Source organism: Paroedura picta, chromosome 11 (genome assembly GCF_049243985.1).
Source record: "Paroedura picta isolate Pp20150507F chromosome 11, Ppicta_v3.0, whole genome shotgun sequence".
NCBI classification, from domain to species: Eukaryota; Metazoa; Chordata; class Lepidosauria; order Squamata; family Gekkonidae; genus Paroedura; species Paroedura picta.
This window is the reverse complement of record NC_135379.1, coordinates 39,791,625-39,816,362: the sequence shown is the minus strand read 5'-3', so window position 1 is coordinate 39,816,362 and position 24,738 is coordinate 39,791,625. Positions and strand designations below refer to the sequence as shown.

General features: G+C 44.2%; 1 protein-coding gene across 5 annotated transcripts in view; it reads right to left on the bottom strand.

Annotated features, from left to right (window-relative positions):
• The window catches only part of NEK11 (NIMA related kinase 11), a 111,440-nt gene that overhangs the window by 49,524 nt on the left and 37,178 nt on the right, over window positions 1–24,738 (bottom strand). For 4 of the 5 annotated variants that reach the window (XM_077303606.1, XM_077303604.1, XM_077303608.1 and 1 more), the window contains 4 exons: window positions 21,706–21,791; window positions 6,423–6,542; window positions 4,609–4,702; window positions 3,661–3,799 (listed from right to left, as the gene is read on the bottom strand). In XM_077303606.1, coding sequence (XP_077159721.1) covers window positions 3,661–3,799; window positions 4,609–4,702; window positions 6,423–6,542; window positions 21,706–21,791 — 439 coding nt within the window. Of the gene's footprint in view, window positions 1–866; window positions 993–3,660; window positions 3,800–4,608; window positions 4,703–6,422; window positions 6,543–21,705; window positions 21,792–24,738 lie in introns of those variants that run through there. The other variant, XM_077303609.1, reaches the window with a different exon arrangement.

The window sequence follows — 24,738 nt, the reverse complement described above, 5'->3', positions numbered from 1 at the left end:
TACCCTTTGGTAAATTGTCTACTAAAGGCTAATGTGATCTACTCAGAATGGCAGCAGCCTGCCAGAATTTCAGCCAGTGCCATTACTTGACCCTTCTTTTAACTCTCAGGGACTGAGACTCAGGTTTTCTACATGTAAACACAGTATTAGTTTCCTTGATGGACAGCTGTGTGTTTTTCAAAAGGAAAAATAATAGCCAAATTATAATTCCAAGTCAGATATTTGACACCAAGGGCCTAATTCACAGTGGGATCCCGAGCAGAGTTACACCTTTAGGTCCATTACTATCAATGACTTTAAAGGGGTATAAATTTGTTTAGGCTTGTAGTGTGTTCTTACAAAGAATGAGAGCAATAAAAAGAGCAGATTAGTATGTTTGTATTGAGAGCTTCTTGTGGTGCAGAGTGGTAAGGCAGCAGACATGCAGTCTGAAAGCTCTGCCCATGAGGCTGGGAGTTCAATCCCAGCAGCCGGCTCAAGGTTGACTCACCCCAAGGGTCAGACATGACTCGGTGCTTGCACAGGGGATACCTTTACCTTTACCTTATTGAGAGCAAGAATGACAAAGATACTGGGTTGGAATACAATGTGATAAACTGGAAAGATGAGTACTCTGAAACGCTCATTCTCCATTTGTGAAGCACCTGTCACCTTGACATTTGAATGCCTGAGCAAGGAATTTTAAGACCTCTGTGTGCAGGTCTCCAAAGCATACAGCAGAGCTTTCAAATGCAGAGTTAAAAGGAGATAAGAATAACGTTGAAAACCTGTTAGGTCTAATACATTGTGATTTGATAAAAATAGATTTGCAAGCACAATCAGTCCCCTCCTGATGTATGCCTGCTGTTTTTATTCAACTTTGCAAGCTCCTGCCCTGAGATTCTGCCCACTCGTGAGCCCCATTTCATTTTCCCTTTGGGCCCCTGGGTTTCAAGTTTTGTCTCTCCTGCCTGGTCATCTCTTCTTCCCACAGATTTTTTTCTGCCTTGATACTGTGAAAAAAAAACAAGTTGATGAGGCTAGACTTAAATTGTCACACAAAATCTTCTGCTTCAAAACTTCAACACTGACTTCAGTGTTTTAAAGCCTCTTCCTTCATGGTTTCACTTGCTATTGTGTACTTATTAGTATTTCCAGGCATCCAGTACTTCAAGCAGTGAGATGTTCCAGGGCAGCCCAGGTATAGCTCCCTTGGGAGGACCGGAGACTGGAGGTCACTTTTACCACAGTTTGGCATAGTGGTTAGGAGTGCGGATTTCTAATCTGGCGAGCTGGGTTCGATTCTGCACTCCCCCACATGCAACCAGCTGGGTGACCTTGGGCTCGCCAGGGCGCTGATAAAACTGCTCTGATTGAGCAGTGGTATCAGGGCTCTCTCAGCCTCACCCACCTCACAGGGTGTCTGTGATGGGGAGAGGAAAGGGAAGGGGATTGAAAGCCGCTTTGAGACTCCTTCGGGTAGAGAAAAGCAGCATATAAAAACCAACTCTTCTTCTTCCACTACTACTACTACTACTACTACATTTGCTTTTTAATATAATATTTGCTTTATTTGCAAATATAAAAACAGAGCATGTGGAGTCAGTGAGACACTCCCAGAAGGCTAGCCCACAACAAATGTCTAAAAAGGAGACACTAAATTCAAGACTGTTCCCCAGAATGGCCAATCCATCCCTCAATCCAGAGGACATGCGTCTCTCACAATCTCTATGTGTACCAGTGGTTGCTGCTACTTTCTGAAAATTAAGATCTCTATTTACACCAAGTAGGGTTGCTGATGATTCTTACTTCTTAGTGCAAACTCTGACTCCTGGCTGCAAATAAACATGATTCCAGGATTCTGTGTGGCAAAGGTGCCATTTCCTTCAGGGAAATTGATCTCTGTAGTCTGAAGATCTAGGGGGTTCAGGAAAACTCCAGGGGTTAGTAACTCAAGAAGCAAGTTATTCTGAGAGCTTGGGAAATGCCTGAGGATCTGGGAGTGGTGTCTGTGGAAGGAGGATTCAGTGAAGATTTGATACAGAGAATCTACCTTCTTCTACAGGGGAACTGATTTCTGTAGTCTAGTGCTAGGTTTATTTATATATATATATATAAAGAAAGGGATATATATCGGCCTCCCATTTGGATATATATCGGCCTCCCATTCGGCTCAGGGCGGTTTACATATAACATTGCGGGGTAGTACATGGAGCGACTAAACATATAACGCAGTCAAAAATAACATCAACAATAATCCAACAGTGGTTTTAGTTTAACATAATTTCAATGGTTTGATCAACAACAATGTAACCGGAATGACAACTCAGATAACCCCCCCCCCAAGAGGTCAGACTGGTTGAGGCCATGGAGGAGGTGTCTGAGGGGGGACCATTGGGTGTTGTTGGGTCGGTCGGACTCAAGCAAATTCCTGATGGACAAGCTCCCTTTTGCAGGCCCTGCGGAATTGTGGGAGTTCAGGTCGGGCCCTGATCTCCTCAGGGATCTCATTCCACCAGGTGGGGGCCAGGATAGAAAAATCTCTGGCCCCTTTTGGGCACCGACATGCTTCTTTGGGGCCAGGGATCACCAGCTGGTAAGCGGTCGCAGAGCGTAAAGCTATTTTGGGAGTATAGGCAGAAAGATGGTCTCTCAAGTACACTGGGCACAGACCTTGTATGGTCTTGAAGGTAAGAACCAAAGAGAGAACTCCAGCCACCACCTGGAAGTTGGCAAGCCTAGCTCCACAGTTCATGACTGATGTATCCAAATACCCGACTCTCTGAATCGCTTGTGTCTGTTCAGCATTCCGTTTATCTTTGGGTCAGCAGTGAGAAACAGAGCAGTGCTATCACTGTGTCTTCCAGAGTCGAGTGCTTTTCTGCACCAAGGGGGAAGTATTTTAGCTATTCATTTATATTTGCAACTACGCTGCTCCTTGATCAGAAGCAGCTGCTTCGCCTCTTAGGACGCAGAGGCCCGGCTTTTACAAGCACTGAAGGCTAACGGTTCTTCACATGGATTGAGTACCACGGCATCCAAAGAAAGGGATTGATTCAGTTTGTTCAGCTTCATTTTACAAGTTTAAGGCAGCTGTTATTAAAACGGCAAAAAACCCCACAACATTGCAAAGCTCTTGCATAAACACAGCATTAAAATCACATTAATCATTTCAAAACAAACCGACACAAGTGTGGCAACCCTGAACCGAAATGATATGCAGTCAATGCCAAAAACGTATACCATCTTGACTTCTCTCTCCTTTCTCCTCCCCCTTGTAGAGGAGTAGGGGGGGTTTGAGGGTTCCGCCATCTTTACTTGCTGTTTTGTTGCTGTTCTTATGGATGTCCATTTTAATGGGGGTTTTAATGGATTTTAGCTGGACTTTTGTAAACCGTCACGAGCCTCAGGGATTGGTGGTTAATAAATCAAAGTAATGAATGAATGAATGAATGAATGAATGAATGAATGAATGAATGAATTAATGAATTAATGAATTAATGAATTAATGAATTAATGAATTAATGAATTACTGGGGCTGAGGAACTTTGCCTGTTGCATTGATCAGGTGGGCATAATGGGGAAAGGGAAGGGGGAGACATTGTTCCTTTCTCTCTCGTCATTATTCTACTTTCCAGAGACTTATGAGATGCTGTTTTTCTAATTGTATCAAATTCTTACCGTGCTCCATTGGATCAGACATGCAAAGTCTGCCTGGTGTTTCACTGTCTGCTTGTTTTTTGCATCCTACAGACAAGTAGTCCAATGAAGTGACTGGTTGAGATGTAATCAGATGCTCTGAAATCGGTTGATCAGATTCCTTAGTTGAAGAAATGAAGAGAAGCTTTTAGTAGTCCTCAATAGGATAACAACCTAGCAGACATCCTGCCTGGGATACCAGCAGGAATTTTCAGAAAAGGGTTTCAAAAAGAATTGTTTTATTTCACAACAGCCAGTAATTTTAGCTTAGATTTAGGTGGGTAGCCGTATCGGTCTGAAGTCCAATGGCACCTTTAAGATCAACAAGTTTAATTCTGGATATAAGCGGTGTATCTGATGGTATGCATGCATACAAAAATTAAGGTTTGTTGGTCTTAAAGGTACCACTGGACTCAAACTTTGCTCTAAGTTTGGCTTAATCACGCTTAGCGACAAACCAACCAAGAATGCTGACTGGCAATGAAAACCACCATCGTCATTCCTACAATCAGTAAGAGTAATATCGTTGAACTGATTGCTTTCAGTGACTCATTAAGGCTCAATGTATTTGCCATCTGGAAGTACACTTGGAATACGACTTATTTAGGACATTTCAGATAGTCTTGTTATCAAATAAGCAAAGCAAGTGCCACTGTCTGGTACTTAAAGGTGGCATATTTGGCTGTGTCCCACGAAACCTATGAATGAAATGGTCCAGAAACAACCTGGAATGGAGCTGGGCTTGACTATTCTCATTATTCCAGCTGATCTAGTCCATTCCTACTCCCCCTCCCCCCCTTGGGATACTGTTTTGTAATTTGGTGGGCTCAGAGTTCCTCTGTATAAAAAAAGGCTATAAAAATAAGAAATACCATAAGTAAACTGACTGGGTTTTAGAAAAGTGAAGCAAAGAATAGTATCCATCCTTACATGAAGAACATCTATATTCACTTGGTGAAAGTTACGGGATCTGAGCTCCTGCATTCGTTTGAGATTTTCTTGGTATTTTTCTTCAGCCAGCTGTCTGAAAAGATTACAGGCCATTGCATTACAAATGGCAAACAGGAGAAAGAAATTGCAAGTGACTTTAGTATCTGTCATTCCAGCAATGACAAGTGCAGGCGTGAGAAATAAATGCTACCTTCTTCATACCTTACCTTGGATTTTCAGTCATCCCATCTTATCATACCTGCCATTTCATGGGCATTTAAAATCTCTGCTGCTTGACTGCCTTGAGATCGTTGGCGTTGAGACTTGATGGATGGGAGTGGGAACTGGCCTTATCTCTAGTTAGGTGGGGGGGGACACCCATGGAGAGCCTTTTCAGCAGCACCCCCACCCCTGCACTTAGATGGTAACGCTTGCACCACTTTTTCAAGGCCTTCAAGATGAAAGATTTCATTCCACAAAACTCTTACAACAGGGGTAGTCAAACTGCGGCCCTCCAGATGTCCATGGACTACAATTCCCAGGAATTGTAGTCCATGGACATTTGGAGGGCCGCAGTTTGACTACCCCTGTCTTACAAGATGACTGTTAATTCAGTTTCACTGTTTGCCATTTTTAACTGGTTATTCTATTTAGGTTTCATGTTGGATTTACTGACTGTATGTGGGGATTATTTTACCTGTTTCCTTCCTTCTGAGACTTGCTGGTTTTACTGTTTTAATTTATACCCTGCTGCCACTGCTTTTATAGAATTCTTGGTGGGCGGGAGGGTTACAAATGCACCGTGATTGTATTTACTGTTGTATTTCATATGGGAACGAGGGAGCAAATTTGGAATATTTAAGGCCACTGCATAAGACCTGGGCAGCTAAACATTTGTCTCGGTCTTTCTGCAGGTAGTTTAAAGCCGGAGGGTGGTCAGAAGCACAAAGGGTTCGGCCCTTTCGGCATTCCGCCCGCGGCTATAGGAGCCATGGTGATAGAAGCACTACCACTGACTCACTTTGAGGTTCTATAGGGTTTGGATCTCTTATTGTTAGGTTAGATTCCAATGAGTATTGGTCTGAAGTAGCACAATAAAATCGGAGTCCAGTAGCACCTTTAAGACCGACAAAGATTTATTCGAGTGCACTGATGCACTCGAAAGCTCACGCCTTGAATAAATCTTTGTCGGTCTTAAAGGTGCTACTGGATGTCAGATTGAAAGTACATGGGCGGGTGGAGCTTCATTTTCTACATTGAGTCCCTGGAATGGGAGCCAAACATGGGAAATAAATCTATACTGCTGCTTTCTGAGCCACTGATTTATTTTAAAGTCCGAAACAAGGAAAACAGAAAAAGGAAGTCCCTCTTTCCAAGTGGCTGTTCTGGAAAGAAAACTCCATGGCATTATACCCCACTGAATCCCCCCCCCCCAACCCCATCCTCCTCAGGTTTCACCCACAACATCTTCAGGTATTTCCCAACCCAGAGCTGGCAACCCTAAGATCAATCATTGCCCCATAGTGTATATAGCCATAGACAGGGAACCCAATGCTTCTATGTATACGGCTTTCCTTCTTCTTTTTCCAAGCCCTGTGCGGGAGGGAATGGCCAGCAGCAGGGGAAGGGAAACCTGCCATGTGGAAGACCTATACTGGGAGCAGCAACTGGGAAACTGCCCAGGCTTGTCCCTGCCAGGAAAACACTTCAACCTCTTGAGCTACTGGAGATTTGAGGAGGGGAAGATGTGATAGCGAAGATCAGTAGACCGGTCCCAGAAGGAAAAAAATATAATTTAACACCTTGCATCTTACTTCAATTTCTTTGCTTTCTCGTCAGCGATGTTCAGCTTCCGTAGCCTCATTCTTTCTCGGGGTGTCATTTTCTGGACTTCAGATAGGGCTCTCAGAGTTTGTAGATGCACCTTTTTCTGCCTAAACGTAATGGGAAGTGTTACAGAGGGAACACGCTTTTGTCATGAAGTACAGCCATCCCGACTTGTTTGCCAACAACAATTCAGTGTTTTAGGGCAGGTCTGAGAACTGTGAAGTCAATATTGTGAGCTCAAGAATCGTGCATACGACTTAACAGCTTGTGGGATCCAAGCCACTGCCTGCCAATGTTCTCCTTTATGGATATTTAACTGGCCTTATTATGGGTACCAGAAAGAAGAGATGAAAAAGCACTTCTTTTGACTTCAATTCCTCGATAATTAGTGGCCATGAATAAGGGAGGGGACTGGGTGGTGGTCCAGCACCTTATGAGCTTGTGAGGCCTGGTCATCTGCAGTCACCGGGGCCCGGCAGAGCAGCAGGGAGGTGGCTGCACAGCAAGCCTTGCCAGCTCCCAGGGGCAGCAGGCCCAGGGAGAAGGCAGGAGGGGCCAGGCACGCACTGGGCATTCCAGGCTGCGGGGGGCAGCCCAATCATGGCACGAACAGCCCACCGAAATGGCCTTGGGGATGGTGGGGGTGCATCTTAATCCATCTCAGGAGGGTCTACATCAACCTCCATGTCTGAGGGGTCCAAAGAAAATGAAGGGGGTTTGAGCGACAGGAGGGTGAGGCGTCTTTCACCCTCCCCTCTGCACAGACCTAGCAGGCACCACCGCAGGTCAATCCCAATGAGGCACAAAGGACACCTGTTGCAGAGGTCTGGGAGCACTAGCAAGATGATGCAATCTGCAAAGTAACAGGACCCCAAGGGAGGCTTGACACCATCATCTCCCTTAGAAATCAGCAACCAGGGGGCTTCCCCTCCCAGCACGCAAGCTGCTTTCTGGGAGGGATGTTCAAAAGCTGTTGCCCAGATTACATCTGGCAAAACAGGGCAGCATGCTCAGACCAGCTCCAGTTCTACTGAGGAATTTAGCCAGGAGGGCAGCTCTGATTCCCTAGTACCCACCCCTACAGCTGCCAGGGTGGGTGTCAGGTGCCGCAAGCAACAGAAGGAGAAGGGGTGAAAACACAGATATTTGTCAAAGCACAGCCCATCATCAGGTAATTCTTCATCATGGGTGGTCTTAAAGGTACATGATGGGTGGAATCGGATAGAGGCATATGTCCCTGGGATGCTCACTTGGATGAAGAGCCACAGAGTAGAAACCAAGTGCCTTTTGGATGAGGCTGGCGTTATTGCCAAGCAATGGGGAAAACTTGGGTGGTTCGGGGATGGGGAGGTGCCACTGGGGGTACACTTGCCAGTGAAGGTCCACAAGAGAGCCCTGAATGGGTACTTCGTGGATGTTTTTCCCTGTTCAAGGGGTGCAATAAAGGGGCTGACACTGGGTGCAAGAGGGACAAGGACAAGTCTGGTAAGCAGGAAAGAGAGCGGTTGATGCTCAGCTGGTTACAAGGGGATGCCAAATACCAGGCATTGATCTGTGGGGCTTTCCCAGAACCAGGGTGGCCCCTCACTCACCACCTCTCTAATGTGCTGGAGGCATGGGAGGTGGCGGGTGAGGAAGCGGCTATGGAATATGATCGGGAATTCCGCAAGCTCACTTCACACAATGCTTCCACATGATGGGATTTAAAACTGCATGATGCGTGGATTGTGAAAGTGGGTCCCAGAGTCCAGCAAAGGAAGGAAAAGCCGAATACAACAGGCACGGGCCCAACCAAGAGTCCAGTTTGTACACTGTACTCCCTGGGGGTGGGGGGTCTCTCTAATGAGGCCGGCTGATGTACGGGCACGGCCCACTCAGCTGGGTGGCCAGGGGTTCGCAGCCAGGCGGCCTGGGGGTACCAATTAGGAGGAAGATTCCCGTTGGCCCATGTGTCATCACCCATGGAAAGGAGACCATTGACAGGAGGGCGCTCTCCTGGCTGGGATGAAGTGGGTTCCATGAAGTCATGGTTCCTATCACTAAGCAGCCAGACGGCTGTGGGGGGTTCAGGCTTCCTTGCCTGTGCTGAGCCAAACCTTATTAGGGGAGGTTGTATTAAAGGCTGCAAACATTTTAATGCCAAACAAGAGACGTGTATTCATTGGCTAATCGCCAGCCTGCTAGTCAATATTATTGCCACAATTATTCTGAATAGGATGAAGTCAACAGACTTTAGAAGGCCGCACCTCTGTTTAGGACTGTACTATTAAAGTTTCGGCAACCATTTATTACAGGACGTAGTTGCTGAAGCCTGTCATCAGTCAAGTATGGGGAATCTCAATGCTTGCAAAGATGGAAGTTAAGATGCATGGAATATTAACATAACACAGTCCTCTAATTACATTAATCTCTCAATACCCTACTTCTCCTATAATTAAATTATGTAAACTTAGACCTTTGAACCCCCTTTATTTGACATGAGTCATATTAATTATTTCCTGGAAAAAAGAACAAAGGGGCACCTTTGGTGTTTTAATAATAACATCGGAAAGGAAAAAGCATATTGATGACCACATTATCTCATCTAACCTCATTATCTTCAGTACCATGAATAAAGATTATAGCTTTCAGTTCATACACTATGAAGTTCAGACTGCAGTGTTTTATTAATTGCTTTCAAACATAATAAAAGCATTTGTAAATATCTTGTTAATGAGACAACGTTACAATTAAGGCTGCTAGATGCCACTTATTTTAACTGATAACCTTTATGTTGAAAAACCATCCTTTCTTATTTTTTAAAGTATCCATACAGCCAGCACCCAAGGAAAACAATGATGATGCATGGGACTGGAAAGGGATAACAGTTTGCATAATGATAAGAGGCTCTAGAGAGAAATCCCACCCTAACAGCACCTAGTTTAGATCAGTATAATTGGCAAACACTCACTGCAGTCTTATCAGTTCTGCAGGGCCTACAAGATAGAGCATTAATTCATTCATTCATTCATTTGGTCACAGACCAGGATATAAATATTCATTCATTCATTCATTCATTCATTCATTCATTGATTCATTAATTAATTAATTCATTCATTCATTCATTCATTCATTCATAGAAACATAGAATCATAGAGTTGGAAGGGGTCATACAGGCCATCCAGTCCAACCCCCTGCTCAACGCAGGATCAGCCCTAAGCATCCTAAAGCATCCAAGAAAAGTGTGTATCCAACCTTCGCTTGAAGACTGCCAGTGAAGGGGAGCTCACCACCTCCTTAGGCAGCCTATTCCACTGCTGAACTACTCTGACTATGAAATTTTTTTTCCTGATATCTAGCCTAGATATCATTCATTCATTCATTCATTCATTCATTCATTCATTCATTCATTCATACGGTCACAGACCAGGATATAAATATTAGAAATATTAAGATTTTAAAACATGTTGGGGGCACAGGGACATGTGGAGAATAAAGTTAATTATTATAAAAAAGTTAAAGGTGTTCGGTTTCCTTCCAGAGGGCTTGAATCGCATAGGTATGACATTCCGCAGAGACACTTGAGGCTTGCCATCCGTGAGAAGGTCTTTGATCCAATCAGTTTCTATTTGGTGTGACCTCCCTCTCAAAGGGATATAGATACAAGGCAGAGCTATTCCACCAAGCTTATGGGTGAGACCTAAAATAAAATAACCTCCACCAAGAAATGTTGGCTTTGCAGCGGAGAGGAGGAGGAGCCTTGGAAGATCACCCCTTCCCAACCCAAACTCCAGCCCCCAGTTTGGAAATTTTAATTAGGGGGCATTAGGAAAACTGTAAAAGTTTTTAATTTCTGAAGCTTGTATGCTGTTTTGATTGTTATTAACCACCCTAAGCGATATTGTTACCCAAATTGCTTGGACACGTGTCCTAAAACACGTATCTTTGAGCTTGTGGGGAATATTAGCTCAAATGCTGCGAGAGGGGGGTAACTTAGCGTTATCGGATCGTTACCTTTGTATACGAGGGTCGAGCACCTGTAGGAACTCAAGGCAAACACAGATGTAAATGGTAAAATATTAATATAAGCTTTTATTGAAAGGAAAATAACAAAAAGACACACAAATAGCTAACACACATACAAGCAGTCATATAGAGAAGGGGGAGGAAGAGTGGAAGGCTTGATAGTTACCTGTCCGAGGAGTGGTGGGTCAGAGGAAGGAGCACGAACCAGCGTGGGAGGTCCCGGGTTGGAAGACACTCAGAGTGTCTGTGTGAAGCCACAGTTTTTATAGGATTTTGGGAAGGGGGCTACGTGACAAGGCTCAGGTAAGCATGTGCTGGAAGTTTCTAGGGTCCCCGGAGATTAGGACAATACCTGGCCAAGTGGGGGTGATGGCTGTAAATGGATTTGGATAAAGGTATTAATGGCTCTGAGGAAGAGAGCCATCAGGTCTAGCTGGCAGGATGTGGGGAGGAGATTTCCCCTGGCAGAGGGGCCAAGTGTGAAAAATGTTGCAAGACAAAGGATTTTCCTAGGAGCCCTTAGGCAAACAGGAGGAAGCCAGTCCACTCACTTAGAAATACAATGGGGGGGGGTCCAGAGTAGGGCATGGAGGCACCTGGATTTCCAAACCTGAGGCAGAGAGCAAGATTTCTAAGATGGAGTCTGGCCTGGCTTGGCTGACCCTAGCAGTGTCATGGCTTTAGCTTAAGCCTAGACTATTGTGGGGTGCCATTGGTTATAGAAGACAGTGTGCCAAGGCATAAGGCAGGGATCCTGCCATGCGTAACATTCCCCCCCTTCTGTAGTGAATTATATGTCCAATTTATTCACTACAGACCAATATACTGTGTTAGTGGCGGCAAAGATTGAAATTCAGACTAGAAATTCAGAGAGAAAAGTGGGGCCATCTTCTGCCACTACAAAAACTTAAGCCAAATTAAAAACAAAACACATTTAGGAGGGGTTTGGGTGACTTAAGGAAAGCTGTGAAGTTGCTGTTCCTCTTTACCACAACCACTCAAAACTAAATGTAACATACATGAACTATGAACTAGCTAAGCGTGAGGTCTCCACCATATGAATAAACCAATGAACCAATGCAAACTAATACGTTGAGCAAGGCAATCTAGCAAACAATAGACAAAAATCAAATGCAGTGAAAACCAAATTCTATGCAGGCAGGAAACTGGGCAGTACCTGAGCAATATTTTAGAATGCGAGCACTAGGCAATCCTGAAAATGCTGGCAATGAATATCAAGCAATTACTATGAAGCAGGCAGAAAGTGTCAGAAACTAAAAAGTTAGACAATGAACTAAGCAATGGCTTCTAATAAGCAATGCAATAAGAACAAAGTAAAGCTAAGCAATTTAGCAGAACTTATATACATAAACTAGCAAACTATTTTAAACTGATGATACAGGCACAATGCAATAGACAGTGAGTTGAAATACAGGGCACAATACAATTTGGAATACAGACAATACAGTTTGAAAAACTTCCTCCCCCCCTTGTCCCATTGGTAAAGGTGGGAGTGAAGCTGGAGATTCCTTGAATAGTTGAACATGAGGATTGATGAGGATGAGCAACTGGTTCAGCAGTTGAAGATGTTGATATATATATATGCATATATATATATAAGACATTGCTGGGTGATGTTTGCAAACACATAGAATGGTGGAGGAGGTTCCTCCATGGGGGTAAAAAGCAACTTTGGCGAGGATCCATTTTATGAGAGAGCCACTGGCAAGAGGTTGTGGCAACAAGCAAATAGCTGGAGATGTGTGCAGGTCCGGGTTAGCTTGCAAGTTGATCTTCTTCCCCCCCTCGTGACTGAAATGGCAGGGGAAGAGGCAGTAAAGGCACTAATCCAGGGCGTCAGAGGGTATGCAGGGTCAGAGATTCCACATAGAAGAAACAGCAGGCAGGCTGGGCAGTGAGGCTTCATAGAGCAGGAGCTGGGGTAAACAGCAAGCATCAGTAGTTCACCAGCAAGTAGGCTGGGGCAGAAAGTGCAGAGCAGCAGGTCACAATCACCGGACCACATTCACAGGAAACACAGGCAGGGGGTCGCTGTCATCTTGACCAGGTCAGGTCTGGAGGTTGGCGAGCAGGATACAGGTGAAGAGCACACAGGCAGGACCATCAGGAACTGGCCTGGCGATCTGAGGTTTGTGATGCACAAGCCTGGAGCCTCACTAGGGCAGGCTTGGCAGACGCGGGTTGCAAGAATGTTTGAGTGGCCCAGGGCATCAACAGCACAGTGGAGCTGAAGAGCTCAAGGGGGAGACACCCAATTGAGAGCTTTGAAGACAATGAACTCAAAATGAAAGATTGGAGCAGAGGGGTGCCCCCATAAGTGACTGTCAAAAAGATCTACTGTGGTGGGTGCCCACCATGACCTTACAGAGACTGAAAATAGAATTTAAGAGGAGCTAGATGCCATCTCCAGGGAGGGAGAGGGAGATTAGAGCAAAATTATAAGACAAGGGAAGGAGGATGCCAAACTCCTGGTGAGTTTGGGAATTTGAGAGAAAACTGATGACTGAAGCGAGATGCTTTGTAGAAATACACAAGAGGAGAGAAAGTCCTTCAAGTCCTGTAAGCAGATAGCTTTTGGAGGCTAGGTCTACTGGCCTTCTGCCCTGTTGTGTAAAAAGAAGCATTCAGAAAAAGAATCAAAGAGCCAAAGTTAAAGGTTCCTGCAAACATGTAGCACATGGTCTATGAATGAATAGATTAGCAGCTCAAATACACACACATATATATGAGGGGAAAAAAGGAGAATTGCTAGATAGAATCTGGTCAATTGCTTCCTAGTTAATAAGCACAAAAAGAAATAGATGCTCTGATATGCAATAGGTTAAAAGCATACTACAGATTTTTCTCTATAAGGAAAATAAGATAAATCAAAACACAAAAAGAAAGCTTAAAAAACAAAACTTTGATTGTGATCTATAAAGATCTTGCTATAAAGAGCACAAGAGAGGACTCCTAATTAAAAGTGGACTCAAAAACATGGCAAAAGAATTTGCAAAATATTGTGGATTGACATAAACAATCTAAAAAGTTAGAGCACATAAGCACAAATCTAAAAGCAAAGGTTTCTTATAAAAATGAATAAAACAAATAACCTTAAAGAAAATTTAAAGGTTGAGGTATAGAAACTTGTTTTTGAGATCGAGATCTGCCTGCTGGTAGGCCAGGCTGATTAGATGTCAATTGCTTCTTTTAAAAGTTACATTGGAGTACTGCTGAGAATATGAGTGGGAAAGAATGAATGAGAGGAACATGAAGATGAAGTCAGAGTCCCATTACACAATAGTGTGTCAAAAGAATTGTGTTCTTAAGGAGGAAAGACTGTTCCTCTGTACATACACAGAGTGCCTTTTCATAGGAGTCAGGCTGAGTGGAAGCCTGAGTACCCAAATGAAAGGTCTGTATGAAGCTTTCTAAACATATTCAAAACAAAAACAAAATTGCAAAAACAGATTTTTAAACAAAATGGTCTTATGAAAAAAAAAGTGTTAACTGTCAATTAAAATTTGAAATAGGAAGTAAAAATGTCAGAGGGAAAAACTATGGAGGGATTGCTTTTTCTCAAAGAGAAAATATTTCAAATACTAAAAGCAGCCAAAATTGTCTAAAAATAAAAACTAAAACAAAACATATTTTAGAACAGAACTATTTTACTGTACTCCCCCCCCCTTAGATTCTCTCTGAGGTAGGGGTCAGTCTTTAAAGAAACAAAACTTCTCCCCTTCCTGATTTGAGAAGAAAGAATACTTTCTGTGCTGTTAAAGTTCCTTAGTTATGTAGATTATTTGCCTGGATAGGGGAGAGCAAGGCATGAGTCATGGGGCTGAGTGCCTAGGAAGGCAGTTAGACAAAGAGAGTCTGTTTTAAGATTGCAAAATAGTGGCTGTTTCAGTGTGACTGCAACTATAGCTGGAGGCTCTACTAATTGCAGCCAAATTTAAAATTTGGAGGTTTAAAAGTAAAAATGGAAGCACACATATTGAACCATTATTGTGAACTTGGATTTTGGAACTCTGTACAGGTTCAGAGGCAAGATTTACTTCCTGACTCTGTGATGGGGGAACGGAGAATATTTCCTTTTCTTTAAAGACAAGAGGTGAAGCTGGGTTGCTGGATCTGCTGTATTTTCTTTTCAATTTATTATCTGTGTGGCTTTGGAAATCCAGTACATTTTGCAAATGGGTTTTTACATTTAAAAGTTCACCCTGGAATTCCTTGTTTTTCTCATTAAGATCCTTAATTTCTAAATCTTGTTTCTGGGTAAGAGTTTTAAATTTCTCTATTTCCTTCTGCCAGTCCTTAGGGGATTGAGAAGAAATTTCTATGGGGCTAGTTTTCTGTAGCTCACATCTGTCTCTGTCCCTTTTCTCTCTAATGGCCTTTACAAAACCAAACATGAGTACAGATGTGGGTTGGTCATGATACTGGGACATGTCTGCTCCAGTATTTCTAAGTTCCCGCCATAGAAAAGTCCTGTTACTGATTCTTTTATTGCGCTGCTGATGGGCAGAATTTCTATTCTGGAAGTATTTAGGTTTGAGAGTATTTGGGGGGAAATTATTTGAAGGGAAACCATTTTGTGGCTTACTCCTTTCTCCTGGCTTTTGTTTGCTCCAGCCATTAGGTGGCTGCAGGGAGCGATTGTCTCTATTCCTATTAGAATTGGGGTGATTCTGATTAAAGCGGTTCTCCCTCTTGATCCTGTACTGAGAGTGGAGACCACTGTTTGCCTGAATGTTTAAATTTTTGGAGTCCTGGTTAGTGGGAAATTCAAGAGAACCTGATTCTCTAAGCTGGCCTGCAATGGGGAGCTGTTTCTGGATTTCCTGCCTCTCAGTTCTATCTGCAGGGGTTGTAACTAGAACTGGGTGGAAGGGAGCTGAATTTTCCCCTTGGGGTTCTATGAACATTTTGGGGGTTATTTCTTCTGGCAGAGGCTCAGAAGGTAGAAGGGGAAGAGTCTCTGGATGAATTGTGGCAACTAGAGCCCTTTGGAGCTCTAACTGCTTTTCAAGTTCCTGCATTTTTCTATGGCATGCCTCATGGCTTACTTGAGCATGCTTGGCCACATTGTTCTCCACTAGGAACTGTGCAGCTCCCTTGATCTTAACTAGCTCAGCTTCTAGCTCGAGAATGCGAGCCTCTGCTACCTCAGCTCTTTGCCTTGTGGCTTGGAGCTGACTTTCTAGTTCCTGGATGGTCTGAAGCTGATGAGCCTTCTCCACCCGTGCACTCAAGCGCTCAGTCCTCATGTCCTCCATCTCGGAGAGGTGGATGATATGAGCCTCACGCTGTTCCAGGAGATCAGCTAACTGGGCCTCCCGTTGTTCGAGACGGTCAGTCAGCTGAGCTACCTGCTCCTTCACTAGGGCATCCTTCTCCTCTAGGGCATGTTGCAGCTCAGCAATCTGGGCTACACTGTCCTGAAGGGCAACAAACATACCCCAAGTGGCATAAGAGTCCTTACTGCCACCCCCGAGCTTCCTGGTGTTACACCATTCTTGGAAAGCCTCGGTAAGGGTTTCCAGGGGGTTAGAGCTTTTAAAAGCTCCCGGGCGCCAGGGGTTCCGGCCGCCCTTCTTGGTCACCCAGAGTGTCAATCTGTCTGCCGGTTCCTTACGGGCAATCAGGCTAGTCAAATTGAATCTGGATGCCATTTCTTCCTATTAATTTCCAAGATCTTAAAGGGGACGGGGCTTGGTTTTCTGGCTTCTTGTCGCTGGGCAAGCAAGCACAGAGGGGATGAGTTTAGGGGCAGCCGCTGCTCGTCTCTTAAACAGCAGAGGAGAGAGGGAAAAGGATCCCGTGGAGTTTAACCTCTTACGGGTGTGGCTAGTTTGTTTTTGGCTGAGAATGGCCGGGGCTCTTCTCAGTTCAGGGCAAAAACTACCAAAAACCAAGCAGATGGCTGATTTTTCCAATCAAGGTTGCCGGAGCGCACTTGATCCTCGGGAAAACCACCGAAAACCTGAAGGTATTTTTAGGGAAGAGATCACTGGGGGATTTTCTTGCGGCTTCTATATCCTTCAAAGCGGCAAGGGGAAAAGGGGGAAGGGCTCCCGTCAAGGCACGTCCTTACGGGGTTTGGCTAGTTTTCTTATTTTATACCGAGATGGCCGGGGCTCTCTCGATTCAGGGACAAAACTACCAAGAAAACCTGAGGGTACCGGCTAATTTATTCGGTTAGGATCGCCCTGGCTTTCCTGAACACGGGGAAAATTACCAAAACCTGGATCATCTGAGCTTCGCAAAGCCCGCTTGAGTTCTCGTGCCACTCCCGACACTCGAAACTCCAACTCCTGCGGCCGCAGGGCAATTTGGTGCTACAGAGAGCGACTCTGCTTGCACGAGAAGTAGCGGTAGGGGGATTTCTCTGGTCCTTCCTACAGCTAAGAGGAATTTTGCCTAATGCCTTCCTACGCTTGGTAAATCCCTAGTTGTTGGGTGCGTGTCGTCCACCCGCCCGTCTAAAAGCCTAAGAAAACCTTGCCTCGGTGTTCCTAGCCTTAAAGAAAACTGTTGTTGGGTGCGTGTCGTCCACCCGCCCGTCTAAGCCTAAGAAAACCTTGCCTCGGTGTTCCTAGCCTTAAAGGAAACTAATCTCCAGCAGGAGCAAAACAATAGCAAAAGGGTAGAAAAGAGAGAGAGAGGCCAACCCTTTTAGAAAGCACACTTCCAAGAGCACATTCACACACTTATGCCAAGAGTTCAAACGAGCTTTTCCCCTTACGTCCGGGTTACTGGAGAGTGCCGTGCGTCCACTTTACTCCCGAGTAAGCCTGGGGCAATTGCCCGCGAGATCCACCATAATCTGTTACCCAAATTGCTTGGACACGTGTCCTAAAACACGTATCTTTGAGCTTGTGGGGAATATTAGCTCAAATGCTGCGAGAGGGGGGTAACTTAGCGTTATCGGATCGTTACCTTTGTATACGAGGGTCGAGCACCTGTAGGAACTCAAGGCAAACACAGATGTAAATGGTAAAATATTAATATAAGCTTTTATTGAAAGGAAAATAACAAAAAGACACACAAATAGCTAACACACATACAAGCAGTCATATAGAGAAGGGGGAGGAAGAGTGGAAGGCTTGATAGTTACCTGTCCGAGGAGTGGTGGGTCAGAGGAAGGAGCACGAACCAGCGTGGGAGGTCCCGGGTTGGAAGACACTCAGAGTGTCTGTGTGAAGCCACAGTTTTTATAGGATTTTGGGAAGGGGGCTACGTGACAAGGCTCAGGTAAGCATGTGCTGGAAGTTTCTAGGGTCCCCGGAGATTAGGACAATACCTGGCCAAGTGGGGGTGATGGCTGTAAATGGATTTGGATAAAGGTATTAATGGCTCTGAGGAAGAGAGCCATCAGGTCTAGCTGGCAGGATGTGGGGAGGAGATTTCCCCTGGCAGAGGGGCCAAGTGTGAAAAATGTTGCAAGACAAAGGATTTTCCTAGGAGCCCTTAGGCAAACAGGAGGAAGCCAGTCCACTCACTTAGAAATACAATGGGGGGGGGGGTCCAGAGTAGGGCATGGAGGCACCTGGATTTCCAAACCTGAGGCAGAGAGCAAGATTTCTAAGATGGAGTCTGGCCTGGCTTGGCTGACCCTAGCAGTGTCATGGCTTTAGCTTAAGCCTAGACTATTGTGGGGTGCCATTGGTTATAGAAGACAGTGTGCCAAGGCATAAGGCAGGGATCCTGCCATGCGTAACAATATGGAAAGGTGAGATAGAAATGAAAATGTATTGTTGTTGTTACTGACCTATTATACAGGCAGCAGCCATGTCAGGAATCCCCCAGGGTATACGGGCTGCCCCAGCGTAGTGCGGTCATGCGTAGTGCAGTCACACGCACAATGCTGGAAAGCCTGACTCGCTGCCTAAAGGCAGCAACAGTGAGGAGGTGAGTGGGGGGCGGAGTGGGGGGGAATGAGGCACCCACCACACAATGGTGGAGAGCGGCATGCTGCTCTCCCACCAAGGTGGGGGGACTCCCCTGTCGGCTCCGCAGCTCCGCGGAGCTGACAGGGGCATGTAGTGTCCCTTTAGAGACACCATAGGTTGAGGGAAGGACCAGGCTGAAAGGCCCAGCTCTTCCACTTATGCACAGGGCTGGCCCAACCCAGCCCCCGCTGGCACCCGTGGCATCCAAGGGAACGTGGAAGATTCCACGTTCCCTTGTTGTGAGACTTCCGGGGCGCTGCACCAGGCCAGGGCTGGGATGGTGGCAGCAGCGTGCATAATCGGGGCTGCCCTGCTGCTGCCATCCCGGATTTCTAGCCCCGTGCTCAATTGGTCATTGAAATGCACTTTCTTTGGGTCAGAGTTCAAAGCTATTCTGATTGACAAAGCTTTTCAAGGCAATGACTGACAATATCTTACAGTCAATATACAACCTACAAGTGATCATATCTGGAATTAATTATTCTAGTTATGCCTAACATTTGAAATATTTAATCCAACTGTAGTAAAATATTGCATTTCCGAAGAATAATGCAGATTTAAGAAAGCTTATACCAGTAAAAGTTTCTAAACTGTTTCTTTCCATGTATAAAGACATAAAGGCAAACTTTCAAGTTCTACCACAAACAGAAGCTTCACACCATTTTGCACGTATCTAGAACGATCTCTTTGTGGTATTAAAATGAGAGACTATTCTTGCAGAAAGACACAGGGATCACATATTGTTTGTCTACATTTTATAGTATTTGTTAAATAAATCAAGCTTGAGTTTATTGTTTGTAACCATATGCCATTGCAATACAAAGGGACTCATAAACATATATTACAAAGCAGAAATGAAATATTCATAAATGCCATTTGGTCACAAAAAAGGAAAGGGGAAGAGAAATCTACCCGCTAGTTTGAAGCATAGCAGTAAAATCAGATGATCATTGTTACAGCAGACTGGACAAATTTATACTGAATATATGTGTTTCAACTATAAATAAAGATGCTCTAGAGGAAACATATTATATTTATAGTCTCATGGTAGGAAACAAGCTTTAACAAAATCTGAAAATTCAGGAAAGAGGTTTAACAAGTTAGAGAAGAAACTGGTTCATAGGTCCTCACAGAATGGGCAGTATAATAACTGCTGTTTGAGGTAATCTTTCCCTGGCTACATATCCAAGCTGAGTTGTTTTTTGTTTTTGTATTTTCATTTGCCATGGCATAAAGCAGGGGTAGTCAAACTGCGGCCCTCCAGATGTCCATGAACTACAATTCCCACGAGCCCCTGCTAGCATATGCTCATGGGAATTGTAGTCCATGAACATCTGGAGGGCCACAGTTTGACTACCCCTGGCATAAAGGATACCAAGATTATCATTCAAAACCTTGAAAGATCTACCATTTGAGACTAGGCAGACCTTCCACTCTCTACCTGCAATGCTCAGGAAAAATTCTGGGGGAAATGAGGGAGTAATTGATATTATATTGATGCCATGATGTCACTGCCACCATGATCTTAAAACAGCTAGAACTTCATGCAGACGCCATGAAGTCACTTCCAAATCACACCAGAAGTGATGTCATGGCATTTGTGCAATGCTGAAGAGGTAAGTTTCTACCTTCTATGATCTCCCATAGGTTGCCAACCCTAGGTTTACAGCCCTTCTGAGAACAGGAATAAGATATTTTCTTTATTGCTGTTGGTTGTGGTTCACCTCACAGCAATAGTGTCACAAGAAAAAGTTAGTTAAATCATTTTAATGTTCAGTGGGAGACAGAACTCTAGAACAATACTGTGGAAGGTGGCTGATGCCACCTGTTGACAGGGTTCTCCCACTGAGAAGCATATAATTGAGTGTTAAGGAAGACATGTGTAGAGGCCACGAAGGAGGAGACACACACTCATCTTTGGTAAAGTAGTTTGGCCACAGCTTTCTTATACAGAACCACTGGCAAGGAGCATCAGCGCAGCAAGGGGTAGATCCCACTTTTGTGTAGCTTGCTTGCTGCTTGATGGACCTGTTCTAATGCCTCTGGCTGGAGCATGCAAGCAACTCCCTTTTCATCTGAAGTCTCACTCCAGCCCCCTTTTTATTCCGCCACTCCCAGACAAGCTGGCCCATGGCGGTTCACAAGATAATAAAAATATAAAACCCCATAAAAATACAATCATAGAATCATAGAGTTGGAAGGGGCCACACAGGCCATCTAGTCCAACCCCCTGCTCAACGCAAGATCAGCCCTAAGCATCCTAAAGCATCCAAGAAAAGTGTGTATCCAACCTTTGCTTGAAGACTGCCAGTGAGGGGGAGCTCACCACCTCCTTAGGCAGCCTATTCCACTGCTGAACTAAATATAATATATATTTAGTTCAACAATATAAAACAAATAAGAACAACACAGGTGGCAATCACAGCAATCCCTCATTAGGCCCTTATTCTTCAGATCACCTATTCCCAGCTATGGCAACCAGATGTAAATCTGGGGGCGATGGTAGGCCCGCCCTCATGAGGGGCTCCGGGGGCAAGGACCCGCTCTTATCATCCGGTATGATAAGAATATATGTTCATACAGCTCCTTGTAATGCAGTTTAGCACAGAGATTTCCATGCTAAATAATACTTTCCTCCTTCCTTGACTTCTAAGCACCTTCAAGAAATGTACAGAAATGTATCTGTTAAGTGTAAGAAACGCTGCTTATGGCAGGCAAGGGAACAACAAAAGGAATCATTCCCCCTGCAGTGCAATGTAACAGCTGTTTATTAGTGCAGCAGAGGAACACAAACTGCATTCTAGGGACAGAAGGGAAGAGGAATGCTGGATCCCACTGAAAGCAAAAAGGATAACTCAGGACAACAGGATGTAATTGCCAACTTTAAAATTTTGTTAATCCTTACAGCATGGAGATTTTATTGCTTATATTAAACCATTATATATAAATTGTGCAATTTATGTGGACATAGGAAACATGACACAGAATTATGCTTACTATAGTCCTTGGAACAATACTATTGCTCAACAATTATCTTATGCATCAGAACAATAAACTTCAAGCCACAGGGCACACATGAAACTGACTTCATTTCATTTTGCAACCCAGTTTGAAACCTAATCAAAAGTAACACAAATTTGCACAACCTTATTAAGAGAGGGAAGGCCAAAGCATTTGTTGTGTTTTTGCATTTGAAATGCAAAATACGTTGCACAAAAATTTCTCTGGCCTCTTGAGAGGGTTCAAAGATCAGTTGAGCATCCAAACATTTTTTTTAATCCATCTTGCATTAAAATAGTTTTATACTCACATGGCAGTAATGATATGAGCTGCTTCTTTCTGAGAGTTAAGCACCTGATCTTCCTTGATCATATTTGTAAACTTACACTTCATATTCTACCGGGAAAAGTAAAGAAGTAAATACAGCAATTTATTTTATTACAGTGCAGAATTTCATAGCTTTCCCAAAACTAGTGCAGAGAACTCAACTTTCTCGTGCTCTTTGTGCCAGGTTGACTTTAGCTGATAGAACCAAAGGCAAATGGGAACTGTACCATTTTAGATCTTTTGGAGGAACATGATGTAGGTCAATGAAACTTCAGACCAGAAGAGTCCCCAGTCACCTCTCTCTCCTACCATCCCTCCAGATTAGTGTAGTGGTTAGGAGTGCGGACTTCTAATCTGGCGAGCCTGGTTTGAATCTGCGCTCCCCCACATGCAGCCAGCTGGGTGACCTTGGACTCGCCACAGCATTGAGAAAACTGCTCTGACCGAGCAGGAAAATCAGGGCTCTCTCAGCCTCACTGCCCTCACAAGGTGTCTGCTGGGAGGAGAGGAAGGGGAAGGCGATTGTAAGCTGCTTTGAGACTCCTTCAGGTAGAGAAAAACAGCATATAAGAACCAACTCTTCTTCTTCTTCATTATTTTCTGACTGGCAAATCTCAGGTTATCTGTTTCTCAGAGAAGGACTCTGTCTCTATTTTGCATATGTTACTCCATACCATAATCGGGTAATGTTTCCTATTAAATAAATAACTTCTCATTGGATCCCTCCTGAGAATTTGTCATTTTCCTGCCTTCCCCACTGTACCAGGGAGTCCAGCAAGAATAATGCTCTGAGTTTGGATTACAGCTTGGCTGAAAAAATATGGAGTCAAGAAAACTCAATCTGAACAAAGTGGTTCTTTTACTAGGTGAACAATCACATTTATTCGAAATAACAAACTGAGTTAAATATTAACAGGCTGCACAGTGGTGAGGGATTTCTGTGCACAGCAAAAAAAAAAGAATTGTTTTTTCTACCCTGCTGTTCACTACCTGAAGGAGTCTCAAAGTGGCCTTTCCCTTCCTCTCCCCACAACAGACACCCTGTGAGGTAGGTGAGACTGAGAGAGCCCCGACAGGACTGTTCGGTAAGAACAGTTCTAACAGGACTGTGACTAACCCAAGGTCACCCAGCTGGCTCCATGTGGAGGAGCTGGGAATCAAAGCCAGCCCTCCAGATTATAGGCTGCCACTCTTAACTACTACGCCAGGCTGGGAGTAAAAACTTTCCACAAAAATACACATAGAAACTCACACTGTAATGCTATGAAGTTGGTGGACAGTGCCGTCAAGTCACAGCTGACTTACAGTGACCCCCTAAAGTTTTCAAACCAAGAGACTTTCAAAAGTGCTTTGTCACTGCCTACGTTCACATCATGCCTTCACTATTCCTTGGAGCTCTCCCATCCAAATACTATCCATGGCCAACCCTAGTACCTTTCTGATCTGGCAGAAAGATTGGGCTAGCCTGGGCCATCCAGGTCAGGGCTGCAGAGTTACTCTACTGAAATCAATGGATTTACACTGGAGTAATTCTGCATAGCACTGCACTGTCAGTTACCTATTATTATTATTATTATTATTATTATTATTATTATTATTACTATTACTATTACTATTACTATTACTATTACTATTACTATTACTATTACTATTACTATATCATCATCCTTTTTTTATCCCCCCCCCCAGAGGCTCAAGGCGGGTTTTTATAAACCCTAAAATACAAGTAGGAAGTATAGGAGGATTTAATGAAAAACCTGGTCCCTAAGCAGATCCTTAGGTTAACTTATTCAGTTAATTCTCATCTCTAACTGTCCATGTCCGGCTGCCCTACACTCTGCTCCTTTTGGCTAGTGGCACTCTGGCTCACTGGCTCTAGTATTGCTGGGTGGTTTTTACTCCTCTGTTACAGATGGTGATGCTACTATTAATCGCATTGAGAGCGATGATGGGAAAGAGAGAAATACGTAGGTTTCAGGAAAAAAGGGTGGAGGGAGTCGGTGAGAAGGACTGGAGAGTTGAGGCAGGGGATTTAAAAGTAAATTGCTGGGGAGATTAAGAAAGAAGAGAAACACTGACCAGATCTTCATTTGGAACTCAGGGTGAGTTTCAGAGATCCATGGCAGCAAAATACTAAACAAGTCTAATCTTGCTTCTAGCTCTTCCCCATCACAATGCTGCTCCAGTCTGCCCATCTACATGGCATACAAAATTGTTCTAGACCAATATGTAGAAAAAGAAAATGGATGGAACGGGCTGACACAGTAGTGGGGTGAGCTACTGACTGGCTTAATTTATCTCTCAATATTCTTAAGGTTATCGGTCACCACTCGAGAAATGCAGAGAATGCTTGGAGAGGACAGCGTCAAGGAGATGAAAAGAGGGAGTATAATGGAAAGCAGGCTACCGTTAGAGAAGAATTCAGTCTATTACATAAGCCTGCCAACATCCTTGAATCAGGCTCATAAGAAATATGATTCATACACCTTAGGTATTACAGCTTTCTTATATGTAGCAACAGAAATGCACAGGTTCACAAATGACCGTTTCCGCACTGGGAACTTTGCTGCCTTGGCTCCCATGTGGGAGCAGAAATTCAGGGTGGACAAGGTGTACCAGGCCAAATGGTCCCTCTTGTGGCAGCAGGAAGAGGCAAGGAAAACTGTCCTGGCACAAATTGCAGCCTGCATCCCAGCACAAAGCCTCCGGTGCAGAAATGGTAGGCATTTCTGAGTTAAATATTAACTGAGAATTCAAACAAATACAAGTGAACAAACTTTGACAACACAAATAATTTAAAAATGGATCCTTCTCTCTTAGACTACACAACCCTTACATATCTACTTGACTGCAAGTCTCATGAACTCCAGTGATACTTCTGAGTAAGAATGCTTACAATTGCAGCTCTACAGTCCCTTCCTATTCAGAGTTATTGTTAGGACAATTCTTAGCAGAGTTACACCCTTCTCAGCTCATTTATTTCAATTGACTTAGAGGGGGGCAACTCTGTTTGGCA